Source organism: Eleutherodactylus coqui, chromosome 1, assembly GCF_035609145.1.
Source record: "Eleutherodactylus coqui strain aEleCoq1 chromosome 1, aEleCoq1.hap1, whole genome shotgun sequence".
NCBI lineage: Eukaryota > Metazoa > Chordata > Amphibia > Anura > Eleutherodactylidae > Eleutherodactylus > Eleutherodactylus coqui.
Window position 1 is genome coordinate 505,962,774 of NC_089837.1, and position 17,332 is coordinate 505,980,105.

The 17,332-nt window shown below is 48.3% G+C and overlaps 1 protein-coding gene across 1 annotated transcript in view; it reads left to right on the forward strand.

Annotated features, from left to right (window-relative positions):
• The first annotated feature begins 4,706 nt into the window (after positions 1–4,706).
• Positions 4,707–17,332, forward strand: part of LOC136614218 (leucine-rich colipase-like protein 1) — a 65,862-nt gene continuing 53,236 nt past the window's right edge. Inside the window, exon 1 of the mRNA XM_066594105.1 lies at positions 4,707–4,847. Coding sequence (XP_066450202.1) covers positions 4,767–4,847 — 81 coding nt within the window. The 5' untranslated portion in view covers positions 4,707–4,766. The remainder of the gene's footprint in view (positions 4,848–17,332) is intronic.

Here is a 17,332-nt window from a genome sequence, read left to right on the forward strand (position 1 = left end):
GTGTCATCCCCATTGCCGCAGAGTGAGCAGATCCAGGAATTAAGAGACGAGATGCGTTTCCGCTGTCTGGGTTGTGGAATGTGTAAGGGGCACCGTATAACCCAGCAATCAGTCTGATGGGGTGGGAAGTGGCGAGGTGCCATGTTCCTGAAGAGCTGCTGATACTGGCACAGAAAACACTGATTTTATGGGGAAGTAATGAAAGAAAACCAGTAATTTGTCATTATCAGAGTTTCTGCCACCAGTTTTTGCAGCTCTCCAATCCGGCACCATAAGTCTGGTGACAGATTCCTTTTACATATATTGTGTGTGATGTCATTTATTATACTAGAGGTAAGTTGTCACATTAATGCTACTGTGAGTGATGCCATTTATACTGGAGGTAAGTGGTGACATAAATTGTACCATATGTGGCACCATTTATTATACAGAAGATAGGTGGTATTAAATGTACTGTAAATGATACCATTTATTGTACTGCAGGTAAGTGGTGACATTAATTGTACCGTGAGTGGCTAAATTTATTATACTTGAGGTAAGTGGAGACATTAATGGTACTGTGAGTGGTGCCATTTATACTGGAGGTAAGCGGTGACATGAATTGTACTGTGAGTGGCTCTATTTATTATACTGGAGGTAAATGGTGACATTAAATATACTGTATGTGGCGCCTTTTATTGTACTGCAGGTAAGTGGTGACTTTAATTGTATCACGAGTGGTGCTATTTATTATACTGGAGGTAAGTGGCCATCTGTGATGACTGACAGACCCCTTGTGTGCAGGGAGGTAAAGGAATGATTTAGGTCTGTATGTAACGTGATTTCTTTTTTTTTTCAGGTTACCTTAGATTGCCCGGCATTCGCTGATGTTCCAGGATATTTGCACATTTACTTGAATCTTCTCCTCTATCTGTTTGCACAGTAAATATCTACAGTAGTAAAAATATTATTAGAAACCTTAAGGGCGCCTCATCCAGAATGTAACGTTAGAATCAAGACCTTTTACTTCTGTAACCTTTCATGACCGAGGTATTTTTTTTTTCTGTTAGTGTGCTCCTCGCCTTTGTTCGGCCTTAAGGCCTCATGTCCATGAGGAATATACAGCCCGAGCAGATATTTAATGCAGATTTCTGAAGCAGATGCACTGCAGATAATCTTTAAATTTTATGTTGCGAATTTTGCAGTGAAAAAAAACTGTAGTGAGTAGTCACCCTAAAAATGACAGGTCATTACTAGGGATGAGCGAGCGTACTCGCTAAGGCACTACTCGCTCGAGTAATGTGCCTTAGCCGAGTATCTCCCCGCTCGTCCCGAAAGATTCGGGGGCCGCCACAGCTGACAGGTGAGTTGCGGCGGGGAGTGGGGCAGAGCGGGCGTGAGAGAGGGAGAGAGAGATCTTGCCTCCGTTCCTCCCTGCTCTCCCCCGCAGCTCCCCGCCCACGCGGCGGCCCTCGAATCTTTCGGGACGAGCGGGGAGATACTCGGCTAAGGCACATTACTCGATCGAGTAGTGCCTTAGCGAGTACGCTCGCTCATGCCTAGTCATTACCAGTTTGTTTGGTAAAGTTCGTGTATATATGTAACTAGCTGATATACCTGGCTTCGCCTGAGTTAATTTGGTACTGGTTTTTATCTGGTGTTCACATGGAAAATCTTATGAAGTCGTCGTTACTTTAGAGATACCGAGGAAAATTTGGATATTAATTCTTTGCACTTAGAATTAAATAATCGAGTTGGGTCCCATTAGCTTTTCCTATTTATGACATAATCTATGCTCGTGCCAAATTTCATGTTTCTATTACATCGGGAAGTTGGAGAATTAGTGGCCAGTCAGTCAGTCAGTGAGGGCGTTCTTCTTTACACACACACACATATATATATATATATATAAAAACATATGCCAACATTGTCTATCACTACCGCGCCATCCTGAACCTGTGTCACACATGACACTTGCTTCACTCTCCTTTCCCATCTTTTCCACTCCTGCCTTTGGCTTATTCTTTACCACACTTGGGGCTCATGTCCACGACCGTGTTCTCACCACATATTAGGCATGTGATGCAGGCATGAAACTTGGTGAATGGAGGAAATGAATGTGAATGGACTTAGATTGATCCATGCACCCCGGCGGTGGACACTGCGTATCGATACGCAAGAGAAATAAATGGCAGTGTGAGCCCTATACACTTGTATAGGCTGTGTATGATATGTTCTCCATACTCAATAAATGGACAGTCTTCTCATACATATCCAGGTCTGAAACAGCAAGGTATTAAATAAAATTTAAAAATCACAATGCGCATGTCCGTGTGATACCTGTGCATGTGATATGTGGGCATGTGTAATGCCATATGCAGCCGTACGGGGTCGCTGCCAGTTCTCTGCTGGCAAAGCATATATTTGTCAAGTGGGCAAAATGCTGTGCGGAGACCCGCAGTACATTACACATACGCCCGTGGGCATGAGCCCTTACTTTGCTGCTTGCTCAGACCTGCCGCCTGATTTTACTGTTATGCAAGATTTCCACCTGCTGTGTCCTCGGCTCTGTCATATGACTATCCATGACAGGAGGTGAAAGTTTAACTTTTCTTTACTTATGCCAATGGATAGCGACTATCACGTGACCATGAAATGTGTACTGCGGCCCCAGGTCAAATCTTCAGGCTCTCGACTACGTTTGGTAGCCAGAAACAGGGTAATCCGTGGCTTTTGTGTATGCGGCTGCCATTTTGGTGACATGCGCAGAAGCTGGGGTAAGGTCTGCGAATAAATCCAGGGGCCTTAGGTACGTAATTTCATCTCCCCTCACGGATTTTTATACTTTTTTTTTTTTACTTTATATGATCATTGTTACCCATTGTGACCAGGAACCGCCTGCAGCATATGCTAGCCGGGAGTAGAGAGATATTTAAAAATTTCCTGGGGCGCGAGCCCTTCTGTGCAGAAGGCGACGTAAGGGCCTGGAAGGACCATATCGCCGCGGGACATCACTGAGGGTAGAGGTGAGTATTTTTACCTCCCCTCATGGATCTAATCCATGAGGGAAGATGTATTTTTAAACTTTATTTTACTTTTTACAACTTTTCCGGCAGCGCCGGCTCCATTGAAATGGAGAACATCTCGTTATTTTGGCACAGGGGTGGCAGGAGATTCTTTAATGCAGTGAATGCTCGAGCTTCATTGGTGGCATTAAAGGATGAAAACCAGAGAACATCGGGCGCTGCCCCCTCAATTTTATCCTAGGCTAAATTGGTTTTGTGGCCCAGCAGACCCACATCCAGTGTCTGAGCTGAGTTAATCTGGAATTCACATCAGCATTTGGTGGCTCCTCTGGTAACACCTTAATATATGTAAATGGGAACAGGGATGAGAATGAAGGAATTATATTTTCGTTTGAGTGCCGCCCAATAGCTAATGATCGGCACCTAATTGAGAGGATTATTCAGAGAGATTATCTAGGAAGACATGGATTATTTTGAACTGCCGACTGCCATTTGGTTAAAGCAACCCTCCAGTTTCGGGACAAAATTTTGTCCAGGGCCCAAAGGGCGGAGGGGTATCTTACCCGTACTTTATCTTCTCTCCCTGAGAAACTGACCAGATTATTTAGGCTTGTAAGTAATAGGTATATGGGATTCTTATGTAAGTTTACAGTTCCTGCTATACTGACAGCACATGTGATCTCCAAAAAGATCTCCCTTGACACCTTCCAATCCACTGTCTGACCTCTGAAGACATTATGATTTAAGGCTATACAGCTCCGATGTTGGAAGACCTCCATCAGGGTTCTCTTACTGTATATTGCCCGCCTCTCTGCTGTTAGAGTCTATCCAATGTGTTACCTCATGCAGTACTGGCTTTAGCCAGCATATAGCGCCATTGTATAACAGCAGAAAAAAGAGTAAGCCCTCTAGAAAACCCAGGATACAAATTGGATCGGAAAGGGTTAAAAATAAGCCTTTCCCTGATTATTTGGGTTTTTTGAAAGGCTTGAAATATAAGCCCTACCCTGGAAATAAAAGCCCTAGCTGCATTACATAGAAAAAGGGAATACTTACCTAGCTGGCACAGTCCAGGTCCGCCTGCTGCTGTCCGGAGCTCCGCCGTGTGTCCTGCAGTCCTTGTTCACCCACTGATCACTTCCTGGTTACAGGATTCATAAATCCCACCTCCAAGAAGTGATGGCTCTGAATGGCTGAGCAGCGCTCAAGAACCAATCAATGCAGCGCTATCCAGTGCTGCTTTGATTGGCTAAGCATCGGTCGAAGAACTAATTACGACTATCGTGCTGTGGAGGCGGGATTTTTAAATTGGCCAATCAATGCCGCTGCTCAGCACATCAGAGCTCCGGAGAGCAGCGGGAGGGACCTGGACCAAGCATGCTAGGTAAGTATGATAAGACATCCCCTGAAAATAAGACCTAGTGGTTCTTTTGGGGCAAAAATAACATAAGACAGGATTTTATTTTCAGGGAAACACTGTATAAGTACACGTGGCCATGAAGCTTCACGTGTTTGTTTGCCCAGTACGTACATAGCCAAGAAATCTATAGACTTTAGTAAATGGATGAGGAGGCTGGATGCAGCGTGTGACAGTAAGCTCCGGGGCGTTTACCTTCTTCCTCATCATATATCTTTGTGACGTGTGACTGAGGGAACTATATATGTCCCATCTACACCCAGCATTCTTCAGTCTCCCTGTCTGCTTGCTGGCTCGCTGGGTAAACACTCCAATCTTCTGCTGCAGCTTCCATCACTACAGATATGGCACAGCATAGCATTATGTCCATCTTGCTGTTTGTGTGCCTATCGCTCTGCTTTGAGGTCGCACAGTCTCAGTTAGAGGTAAGGTGTATTCTTTATATCACATTATGTATTTCCTATGTTGTATATTTGCATTTATGTAGATATTTCAGGCTTCTATATGCAGCTTCTCTCTGTTAACAATAGGGGATATTTCTTGCAAAAACTAAAAAAGCTATTTTTCACTGCTCTAATTTACCAGCTATAAACCTTCCTGAGCAGATTACCATTTCCGCATGGAGCAGATCCCTCCACTTGTAGCTGCAGGACATTACATTTGCTAATATGGTTTCAGGCAATGCAATGCGGTCTCTGGTGGAAACGTCCACTTACTGCAAGCCGCCTGCTGGTAACACTATATTATATGCCATATCATGTCATCCTATTCATGTGTGTATTAGTGTCCCAGTGGGAGAATTGCTGCGTGACAAGCAAATTGTTCCTCTGATTTGGCCCACCAGATGGAGGAACAATAAGTTATGGAGAGATTACAGCATCACAATTACCCACAATGGATGTTTTGGGGCCCAAAAATTTCTTCTGAAAAAAATTATACTGGCTGGTTGAGAGTTAAACCACATCCATGGGGGGCATGATGATCTATTCACCCCCATATAGTGTAGAATATCCCTCTATCTGTCAGATTATGCAGAAATATCTTCCTTTATTGCATGCTGACGGGGATTTTGCCAGAATTCTTGATTTCGGCTGTAAATTTGTAGCTATAAAAGTTCACAGCGTGCGACATTTATTATCAATCAGTATGATTATTGACCATCAGTTTGAACCATCCTCCAGGCTTCAGTATTCAGGGTGGGTTCACATAAGCGTGTTTTTGTGCGTTCATACGCATGCACAAAAACACGCTTGTATTTACAACAATGCATTCCCTATGGTGTGTTCACACGTTCGTACTTTGCAGGTGTGTGCCTGCAAAGATAGGACATGCGTGCACCATTGGAAATGCACGCATTGTTTTCAATGGAGGCACTGCTGCTGCCTGCGGCTCCATTAAAAACAATGGTCTGCTGGCTCCTTGCATTCTTTTTCAGGGAAGGGCTTTACATATAAGCTCTTCCCTGAAAAAGAAACATTTTTGTGTAAAAAAAACAAACAACAAAAACAAAACTTACCTCTCTGTTGCTGCCGTGACCCCTGTGGGCATGAAGAACACATCTGTGGCAGATGTAGCAGAGGAATTCTTCAATTCTCAACAGCACATGACAGCTGTGGTAGAGAATCCTGCTGCCGGCATCACCGTCAATGGCTTTTCAGGGAAGGGATTCATAAGCCCTTCCTTGAAAAGCGATTTAAAAAAGTGTATTAAAAAAAAAAATCAATACTCGCCTCTCTTCAGCTGCCGGGGCTCAGCCGCAACTTCTGGCGCTGTCCCCGGCTCTGTAGTTCTAAGCTATCAGCAGCTGGGAATTTAAAATCCCCACCTGCTGGTAGATCTGATTGTGATTGGCTGAGCAGTTCAGCCAGTCACAATCAGAGCTACCAGCAGGCAGAGATTTTAAATCCCCGTCTGCTGATAGCTCAAAACAGCAGTGCAGAGTCGGGGACAGCGACAGAAGCCGTGGCTGAGCCCCGACAGTGGAGTATTTTTTTATTTTTTTTTTAACAGTATTCGTAAGCCCTTCCCTAAAAATCCATTGAAGGCTATCGGGGCTCAGCGGCAACTTCTGCCGCTGTCCTTGACTCTATAGTTCTCAGCTGTCACTGCTGTTTTGAGCTATCAGCAGCCGAGGATTTAAAATCCCTGCCTGCTGGTAGCTCTAATTGTGATTGGCTGAGCGCTTCAGCCAATCACAATCACAATTAGAGCTACCAGCAGGCGGGGATTTTAAATCCCCGGCTGCTGAAAGTTCAGAACTACAGAGTCGGGGACAGCTGTACAAGCCGCGGCTAAGCCCCGGCAGGTAAGTATTATTAATTTTTTCCCCCACTATTTTAACACTCTTTTCAGGAAGAGCTTATGAAGTCCTTCCCTGAAAAGCCATTGACAACTGCCATGGCTCAGCGGCAACTTCTGCCGCTGTCCCCAGCTCTGTAGCGCTGCTGAGCTATCAGCAGCCGGGGATTTAAAATCCCTGCCTGCTGGTACCTCTGATTGTGGTTTGGCTAGCTTATGAAACCCTTCCCTGAAAAGCCATTGATGGGGCTGCGGGCAGCAGGATTCTCTACTGCAGCTGTCATCTGTGACAGCTGCGGTTGAGAATTGAAGAATTCCTCTGCTGCATCTGATGTGGTAGATGTAGCAGCAGGGAATTCTTTTAACTAGTGGGGGTGAAGGAAACATCTGCCTCATGCGGCTGATGTGTTCTTCATCCCCGCAGGGGACACGGCAGCGGCAGAGAGGTACGTTTTTTTATTTATTTTTGCATTAAAATGTTTCTTTTTCCGGGAATGGCTTATATGTAAAGCCCTTCTCTGAAAAAGAATGCAGGGGTGCCGGCAGAGCATTGCTTTCAATAGAACCGCTGGCAGCAGCCGCGGCCCTATTAACGACAACAAGCACGCAGCTGTGTTCACGCGCGTTTTTGCTTGTACCTAGGTGCACACATACGTACGCACCTAAGTATGCACAAAACACGCTTGTGTGAACCCACCCTCAGGCTGTGTGAAATGTGGCCAGAACAGATGGATTTGTTGCTCCATTGTTCACACTACAAAACACTTTGTGTCACGATGAAACCTTTCAGCATAAGTCAATATATAAACTGTAATCCGACTTCTGTGGTTTATCTCATCACGTCTGTCCTGCCAAGTGCAACATGTGCAAAACTAAAAACTAGGATAAGACACAGATCTGATAGTGAACACACTGGAAGGAAGAATGTATCGGCCGTTTCATCACATTTCTTTTTGGTTCATAAAGGAGATTTTTCCTCTCTACAAGTCTGTGGTATTGAAAGAGTTAACCGCCCATTATGGGGTGGAGATCATCTCCGCAAGCTTATTGTTAGATAGGCATTTGGATGCATATTTGAACCGCCGACTAGACTTTTCATTGTTACTTTGTTTCCTTATAATTGTATTTTGCCTCTGGAGTCATGTGTTCTTGTTCCGAGCACCCCATTGGCTGTCTATTGTGACATAAGCATTACTCTCATGTGCCTTGATGTCCAATTAAAGGCAACATGTCGTTATACCGTCACTGTATGCGATTCTCAGTCACATGATCGGCATTATTCATCATTAGTGATGAGTGAGTATACTCGCTAAGGCACATTACTCGAGCGAGTAGTGCCTTAGCAGAGTATCTCCCCGTTCGTTCCTAAAGATTCGGGGGCCAGCGGGGAGCGGCGAGGGAGAGCGGGGAGGAACGGAGGGGAGATCTCTCTCTCCCTCTCCCCCCTGCCGCTCCCCCCTGCTCCCCGCCGCAACTCACCTGTCATACGCGGCGGCCCCCAAATCTTTACTCGAGCGAGCAGTGCCTTGGCCGAGTATCTCCCCGCTTGTCTCTAATGTGCCTTAGCGAGTATACTCGCTCGTCTCTATTCATCATGTAAAAGTAAAGAAGAAAGTGTAACTGCAGAAAAAAAGAAAGTTTAAAAAGTTTAAGTTTCCTCTTCTGTTATGGATCATATCCATAAGGGGAGATGAAATTCCCCACTTAAGACCCTCAGATTTATCCACGGACCTTAACTTGGCATGTGCAAAAGCCGTGAATTGCCGGAGTAATTTAAAATCTCCCTGCTCCTGGTTACCAAACGTATCCAAAAGCCTGAAGATTTCATGCGGGGCCGCATTAGGCAGTAGGAAGCCCTTGGTCACATGATTGCCGCTATCCAATTGATAACAGCGGTCACGTAAAATTAAAAGAAGCTAAAGTTTCATCTCCCGACACAGATACAAACCGTGAGGAGAGGTGAAATTACTTACCTCAGGCCTCTGGTGATGTCCCCTGATGGGATCCTTATTAGAGATGAGCAAGCATACAAGATAAGGCTAACTACTCGAGCGAGTATTGCCTTATTCGAGTATCTGCCCGCTCGTCTCTAAAGATTCGTCTGCCGGCGGGGTGCGGGGAGCGGCGACGGAGAGCAGAGAAGAACAGAGGGGAGATCTCTCTCTCTCCCTCTCTTCCCCCTTGTTCCCCCCCTGGTCACCGCCGCAACTCACCTCTCACTTGCGCCGGCAGGCGAATCTTTAGAGATGAGCGGGCAGATACTCGAATAAGGCATTACTCGCTCGAGTAGTTAGCCTTAGCGAGTATGCTTGCTCATCTCTAATCCTTATCAGCAAACCTCTCCCCAGCTTGGATGCGACCCATTCACCCATCTGCAAAATGGCGGATGCAAGCGCAGAAGCTGGCGAGGACTCGTGAAATTTAAAATGTCCTGGCTACTGGGCCCTGGGGCAGTGACCAAGGACTGCTGTGAGTGGTCTCTGATCACGTGATCGCCATTATCCAATAGATATTGGCAATCACATGAAAGTTAAAAAAACTGTTGCTTTCACTAACTAATCCCCCATTCATAGTATGAGGAGGAAAATAAACCATCCTGCTAGCCATGCCCATAGACATGACCCGGGTATAACAGACTGGTTCCTTTACTTGCTGTAGCTTGAATTCATAAAAATACACCTTTCCCTGGATAAGCAGACAATTTTATTACAAGACAAAAACATTTATTCACTCATTACTAATAATCATAACCCTGAATTAATCTTCCCCTCCAATATGAGGGGAGGTCCTTGGAGTCCAGACATCTGTCACCTTCTCATTCCAACACCAAAAAGATACACAGATTGGAAATATATAAAAAATCCTTATTTACCAGTCATTTAATAATATTTCCTTGGAGGCTACAGACCCAATATTAACCAGAGATAAACCAAGGGGGATGGTGGCTATCCAGCCCCTGCCCCCCCCCCCCAACCAATAATTTGTGACTAAATCCAAGGACCCGCTACTGCAAACACGATCTGACCACCTCAGATCTGCGCTGCCCACCTCATTTAGGTGAACACCATCAATCTCCCAAAAATTGCCTTGGCCTTTTTCTAAATCCACATACCCCCATTTCTTGCCACAAAACTGGAAACTTCCCTATTCAGTTTAATTCACACTTTATTAAATAAATAAATAACCACCGACCCTGGAAATGTAGGATATCATACCGGATATCTCAAGATACCTAGCGAAAAGGCCTCTTACCTAAATCATTCCTGCCTGCATGCAGCACCAGATTATTTGGTGCCCTGTCCAAATCCACAAAATGATGAAACTCGTGCAAAACCCTCCATCACAACACTCCTCGTATTCCTATGCATCACAACACCGCCGATCTTTCTTCAAAACCCAACTGTCTCCTTTTTGATCATACTTTTGCTCTCTCCCCACCCCAATACACATATGAATGCCCCAGAATCTCTACTAGGGCCTGTCGCTGATCTGAAAGGGAAAACAAAGGCAACCATAGCAACATAAAAAATTCCTCCGCCCCTAAATGAACCTTACTCATTAAATTCCCAGACCACTTCATGACCACCGTGGTCTAAATATAAGATTTAAACCTTCCCGACTGCCATCTCTCACTCCTCTTAATTACATCAACACTCAGATCCCCTCTTGCAGCCTCTATCGCCACCCCAATCCAAAAAGAATGGGGCCCAAAACTAGTACTGTCCCAGCTGAGGTGCGATCGGGCCTTTTGAAAAACCACCACAAACTGAAACCTGGATAGGAAAGACCTATGTCATAAAAAACTGCCCCATCCTCACCCTGGCCAACTCGTCATAGTGCTTTCAACATGCAACAAGGCTCATCTATACCCTATGAACCTATCAAATCAATACCCTTCTTCCTTTTTCTTTTAGGTCTGTCTTAGACCTTCATATAAAAGACTCAAGCTGTTCTTCCCCAACTCTCACATCCTCTGTTAGTAGTCTCCTCCCTTTTTTCTTGCTAGGCAAAACCAATTCGCCCAACCTTAATGCTCAAAAAAATGCTAGCATAAAAGCCAAATAGAACAAGGCCCCCTTGAAACGCCCCGCACAGATTATTTCCAATGCAACCACCACCTCTTTCAAAAACTGAAAACGACACAGGCCTACGTTTATCTGGGCTTATTTTTTTTCTTTTGAAAGCCTTCTAAGGCCTATCACATTCCAAAACATCGTAAGTTTAAAACCAAGAGACAGGCCGGTCAAAAATTGATTTACCATTGCCACAGATACACCCAACATATGCACAATCCCAAACCACTGCAAAACAGCTCCTTCTTTATCCTTATTGGTCCTTATGTCGCTTAACATCTCGACCCGCTGTTTCTACTCCCGCCACGCAACTTTGTATGCTCTCCTTGTACTCTGTTCAAAAATTATCCCCTTATTAGGTGCTCCGCTACTTGCCAACCAGTTTCCAAAGCCAAGCCGGACACATTCTGCTCAGGACCACCTTTCGGAATTGCTCACACTGAAAACGAGAGAGAGAATTCACTATTAAATTTTGTACGCCTGGTATATGCACAACCACTACCCACATGTTTAATAACAGTGCCTGTAATACCGCATGTCACAATAAATTCACCATTGGGAAGAAGATGCCGCCAAATTGGTAATGGCCTGAACCACGTCCTAATTAGTGCAGTGAAAACAGACCTTGTTATCTTTCAAAAACTCACCCCATAAGGACACAGCGAAAACAATTGGAAACAGCTCCAAATACACCAAATCCTTAACTTATTCTAAGTAGAGATGAGCGAACGTATTCGTCCGAGCTTGATATTCGTGCGAATATTAGGGTGTTGGGGATGTTCGTTATTAGTAACGAATAGGGATGAGCGAACGTGTCCGTTACGGACACATCCGCACCCGGACACCGGCTTTGCCGAACACTGCAGTGTTCGCGCGTAAGTGTCCGGGTGCCGCCGGGGGGCGGGGAGATGCGCGGCGGCGCGGGCGGCAGTAGCGGGGAACAGGGGGGAGCCCTCTCTCTCTCCCTCTCCCCCCCACTCCCCGCCGCACCCCCCCCGCGCTGCCACGGCGGCCCCCGAACTTTTTCGCCCGAACACTGAAGTGTTCGCAAAGTTCGGTGTTCGGGCGAAAAAGGGGCGGAGCCGAACGTGTTCGCTCATCTCTAGTAACGAACACCATGCGGTGTTCCGTTTACTTTCACTTCCTTCCCTGAGACGTTAGCGCGCTTTTCTGGCCAATTGAAAGACAGGGAAGGCATTACAACTTCCCCCTGTGACGTTCAAGCCCTATACCACCCCCCTGCTGTGAGTGGCTGGGGTGATCAGGTGTCCGCCGAATATAAAAGTCGGCCCCTCCCGCGGCTCGCCTCAGATGCCTTGTGAGTTAGATGAGGGACAGTGCTGCTGGTACCGGAGCTGCTGTAGGGAGAGAAATAGCAGTTAGTGTAGGCTTCAAGAACCCCAAAGGTCCTTATTAGGGCCAGTAATACCTGTGTGTTGGCTGCTGTTAGCAGTGACTTTTTTTTTTCTTTTCTCAAAATCGCCTCTGTAGAGCGTTGCACCCGGCATTAGGGACAGAAGTGTTGGATAGGCAGGGAGAGTGTTAGGAGTGAGTGTAGCCTTCAAGAACCTCAACGGTCCTTTCTAGGGCCACTTCTATCCGTGTGCAGTACTGTCCAGGCTGCTGTTAGCTGTGCTGCATATTTTTTTGTTTCTCAAAATCGCCTCTGCAGAGCATTGCACCCTCCATTGATACTACAGGGAAAGAATTGTGTAGGCAGGGCCACAACACAGTTATTATTCATTGAATATACGCAGTGGGTCCTTTTGGTGTAAAAAAAGGGAAACGAATTATATTTGTCCTGCCTCTGTCCGTCCTAAGGGCTGTGGACACGTGTGAGCTGCGTGTACAACGTTAAAAAATCAGACGCACCCAGCTACGGTTTACTGCTGGCTTCGCCATTTGCTTTCCTTAATTGGGAAAACAATACCTGCTCTGCCAGAGTTAATAACTCTGCTACCCTCAAGTTCTGTGACACATTAGCAGGGACACAGCACAGTTATTAAACTTAGATTATTCATTCAATAGAGGCAGTGGGGCCTTTCGTTTTCAAAAAAGGGAAAAAATTATATTTGGCCTGCAGTCTTGCGCCAATTTATTTCCTGCCTGTGAAATCAAATCACTGGTAATACAGCATGCTGAGGGGTAGGGGTAGGCCTAGAGGACGTGGACGCGGCCGAGGACGCGGAGGGCCAAGTCAGGGTGTGGGCACAGGCCGAGCTCCTGATCCAGGTGTGTCGCAGCCGACTGCTGCGCGATTAGGAGAGAGGCACGTTTCTGGCGTCCCCACATTCATCGCCCAATTAATGGGTCCACGCGGGAGACGGTTATTAGAAAATGAGCAGTGTGAGCAGGTCCTGTCCTGGATGGCAGAAAGTGCTTCGAGCAACCTATCGTCTACCCGCAGTTCTGCGCCGTCCACTGCTGCAAATCCGAATCCTCTGTCTGCTGCTCCTCCTTCCTCCCAGCCTCCTCACTCCACTACAATGACACCTGCTCAGGAGCGGGAACACTCCCAGGAACTGTTCTCGGGCCCCTGCTTAGATTGGGCAGGAGTGGTTCCTCTCCCACCAGAGGAGTTTATCGTCACTGATGCCCAACCATTCGAAAGTTCCCGGGGTCCGGGGGAAGAGGCTGGGGACTTCCGCCAACTGTCTCAAGAACTTTCTGTGTGTGAGGAGGACGATGACGATGAGACACAGTTGTCTTGCAGTGAGGTAGTAGTAAGGGCAGTAAGTCCGAGGGAGCAGCGCACAGAGGATTCGGAGGAAGAGCAGCAGGACGATGAGGTGACTGACCCCACCTGGTGTGCAACGCCTACACATGACAGGTCTTCAGAGGGGGAGGCACGGGCAGCAGCAGGGCAGGTTGCAAGAGGCAGTGCGGTGGCCAGGGGTAGAGGCAGGGCCAGACCGAATAATCCACCAAGTGTTTCCCAAAGCGCCCCCTCGCGCCATGCCACCCTGCAGAGGCCGAGGTGCTCTAAGGTCTGGCAGTTTTTCACAGAGACGCCTGACGACCGACGAACAGTGGTGTGCAACCTTTGTCGCGCAAAGCTCAGCCGGGGAGCCAACACCAACCGCCTCACCACCACCAGCATGCGCAGACATATGATGGCCAAGCACCCCACAAGGTGGGACGAAGGCCGTTCACCGCCTCCGGTTTGCACCCCTGCCTCTCCCCCTGTGCCCCAACCTGCCACTGAGATGCAACCCCCCTCTCAGGACACAGGCACTACCACCTCATGGCCTGCACCCACACCCTCACCTCCGCTGTCCTCGGCCCCATCCACCAGTGTAGTTCAGCGCACCGTCCAGCCGTCGCTTGCGCAACTGTTGGAGCGCAAGCGCAAGTACGCCGCCACGCACCCGCACGCTCAAACGTTAACCGTCCGCATAGCAAAATTCATCAGCCTTGAGATGCTACCGTATAGGGTTGTGGAAACGGAGTCCTTCAAAAGTATGATGGAGGCGGCGGCCCCGCGCTACTCAGTTCCCAGTCGCCACTACTTTTCCTGATGTGCCGTCCCAGCCCTGCACGACCACGTCTCCCGCAACATTGTACGCGCCCTCACCAACGCGGTTACTGCCACGGTCCACTTAACAACGGACACGTGGACAAGCACAGGCGGGCAGGGCCACTACATCTCCCTGACGGCACATTGGGTGAATTTAGTGGAGGCTGGGACAGAGTCAGAGCCTGGGACCGCTCACGTCCTACCCACCCCCAGAATTGCCGGCCCCAGCTCGGTGGTGGTATCTGCGGAGGTGTATGCTTCCTCCACTAAAGCACCCTCCTCCTCCTCCTCCTCCTCCTCCGCAACCTCTATCTCGCAATCAAGATGTGTTAGCAGCAGCATGTCGCCAGCAGTCGGTGTCGTGCGGTGTGGCAGCACAGCGGTGGGCAAGCGTCAGCAGGCCGTGCTGAAACTACTCAGCTTAGGAGATAAGAGGCACACGGCCCACGAACTGCTGCAGGGTCTGACACAGCAGACCGACCGCTGGCTTGCGCCGCTGAGCCTCCAACCGGGCATGGTCGTGTGTGACAACGGCCGTAACCTGGTGGCGGCTCTGCAGCTCGGCAGCCTCACGCACGTGCCATGCCTGGCCCACGTCTTTAATTTGGTGGTTCAGCGCTTTCTGAAAAGCTACCCACGCTTGTCAGACCTGCTCGTAAAGGCGCGCCGGCTCTGCGCACATTTCCGCAAGTCCCACACGGACGCTGCCACCCTGCGCACCCTGCAACATCGTTTTAAGCTGCCAGTGCACCGACTGCTGTGCGACGTGCCCACACGGTGGAACTCTACGCTCCACATGTTGGCCAGGCTCTATGAACAGCGTAGAGCTATAGTCGAATACCAACTCCAACATGGGCGGCGCAGTGGGAGTCAGCCTCCTCAATTCTTTTCAGAAGAGTGGGCCTGGTTGGCAGACATCTGCCATGTCCTTGGTAATTTTGAGGAGTCTACCCAGGTGGTGAGCGGCGATGCTGCAATCATTAGCGTCACCATTCCTCTGCTATGCATCTTGAGAAATTCCCTGCAAAGCATAAAGGCAGCTGCTTTGCGCTCGGAAACGGGGGCGGTGGAAGACAGTATGTCGCTGGATAGTCAGAGCACCCTCCTGTCTATTTCTCAGCGCGTACAGGAGGAGGAGGAGGAGCATGAGGAGGATGAGGAGGAGGGGGAAGAGACAGCTTGGGCCGCTGCTGACGGTACACCGGCTGATTGCCTGTCATCCTTTCAGCGTGTATGGCCTGAGGAGGAGGAGGAGGAGGAGGAGGAGGAGGATCCTGAAAGTGATCTTCCTAGTGAAGACAGCCATGTGTTGCGTACAGGTACCCTGGCACACATGGCTGACTTCATGTTAGGATGCCTTTCTCGTGACCCTCGCGTTGCACGCATTCTGGCCACTACGGATTACTGGGTGTACACACTGCTCGATCCACGGTATAAGGAGAACCTGCCCACTCTCATTCCCAAAGAGGAAAGGGTTTCGAGAGTGTTGCTATACCACAGCACCCTTGCGGACAAGCTGATGGTAAAATTCCCAGCCGACAGCGCTAGTGGCAGAAGGCGCAGTTCCGAGGGCAAGGTAGCAGGGGAGGCGCGGAGATTGAGCAGCATGTACATCCCAGGCAGTGCAACAGTCTTTAAGGGCCTGGACAGCTTTATGGCTCCCCACCAAGACTGTGTCACCGCTCCCCAGTCAAGGCTGAGTCGGCGGGAGCACAGTAAAAGGATGGTGAGGGAGTACGTAGCCGATCGCACGACCGTCCTCCTTGACGCCTCTGCCACCTACAACTACTGGGTGTCGAAGCTGGACACGTGGCCTGAACTAGCGCTGTATGCCCTGGAGGTGCTTGCTTGTCCTGCGGCTAGCGTCTTGTCGGAGAGGGTGTTTAGTGTGGCTGGGGGAATCATCACAGATAAGCGTAGCCGCTTGTCAACCGATAGTGCCGACAGGCTAACACTCATCAAGATGAACAAAGCCTGGATTTCGCCAGACTTCTCTTCTCCACCATCGGACAGCAAGGATACGTAAGCAATACGTAGGCTGCACCCGCGGATGGAAGCTACGTTCTCTCTCACCATCCAAAACGGGGACATTTCTGCTTCATCAATCTGTGTCTAATATTCCTCCTCCTCCTCCTCCTGCTCCTCCTCCTGAAACCTCACGTAATCACGCTGAACGGGCAATTTTTCTTAGGGCCACAAGGCTCACTCAAATAATTTTTCTGAACAATTTTTAAAAGTTTCAATGCTCTTAAAAGCGTTGGAACTTTAACTTGAACCAATTTTTCGTTACACTGGGCTGCCTCCAGGCCTAGTTACCACTTAAGCCACATTAACCAAAGCGATTAATGGGTTTCACCTGCCCTCTTGGCTGGCCATGGCCAATTTTTGGGATGTACATTAGTACTGTTGATACAGCAATTTTTGTGGGCCCTCGCCTACAGTGTAATCAAATGAATTTTTAGCCCACCTGCATTACAGCTGACGTTACCTCAGCTGTGTTGGGTAATGCAATGGGATATTTCTATGTACTGCCGGTGGCTTCCTGGCACCCACCCATGCTGTAGGTGCACACGGAGTTTTTACTACATCTGTACACATTCGAAAAGAACCCCAGTCTGACTGGGGCATGCAGTGTGGGCCGAAGCTCACCTGCATTAAGCACGACATTACTACCTCAGCTGTGTTGGGCAATGCAATGGGGTATTTTTGTGTACCGCCGGTGGGTTCCAGGGAGCCACCCATGCTGTCGGTCGACAGGGACTTCACAATAGGGAGTTGTACCTGCCTGTGTCTATGAATTAAAAACCGCGGTCTGACTGGGGCATGCAGACACCTTGACAGAATGAATAGTGTGTGGCACATAGGTTCCCCATTGCTATGCCCACGTGTGCAGCTCCTGATGGCGGTGGCACAGGATTCTATTTCTCATTGCTTCTGTACAGCATTGTGGGCTATCGCCCCGCCACTTTTAAAGAGGGTCTCTGCCTAGCCGTGCCAACCTCTGCAGTGTGTGCCTGCGGTC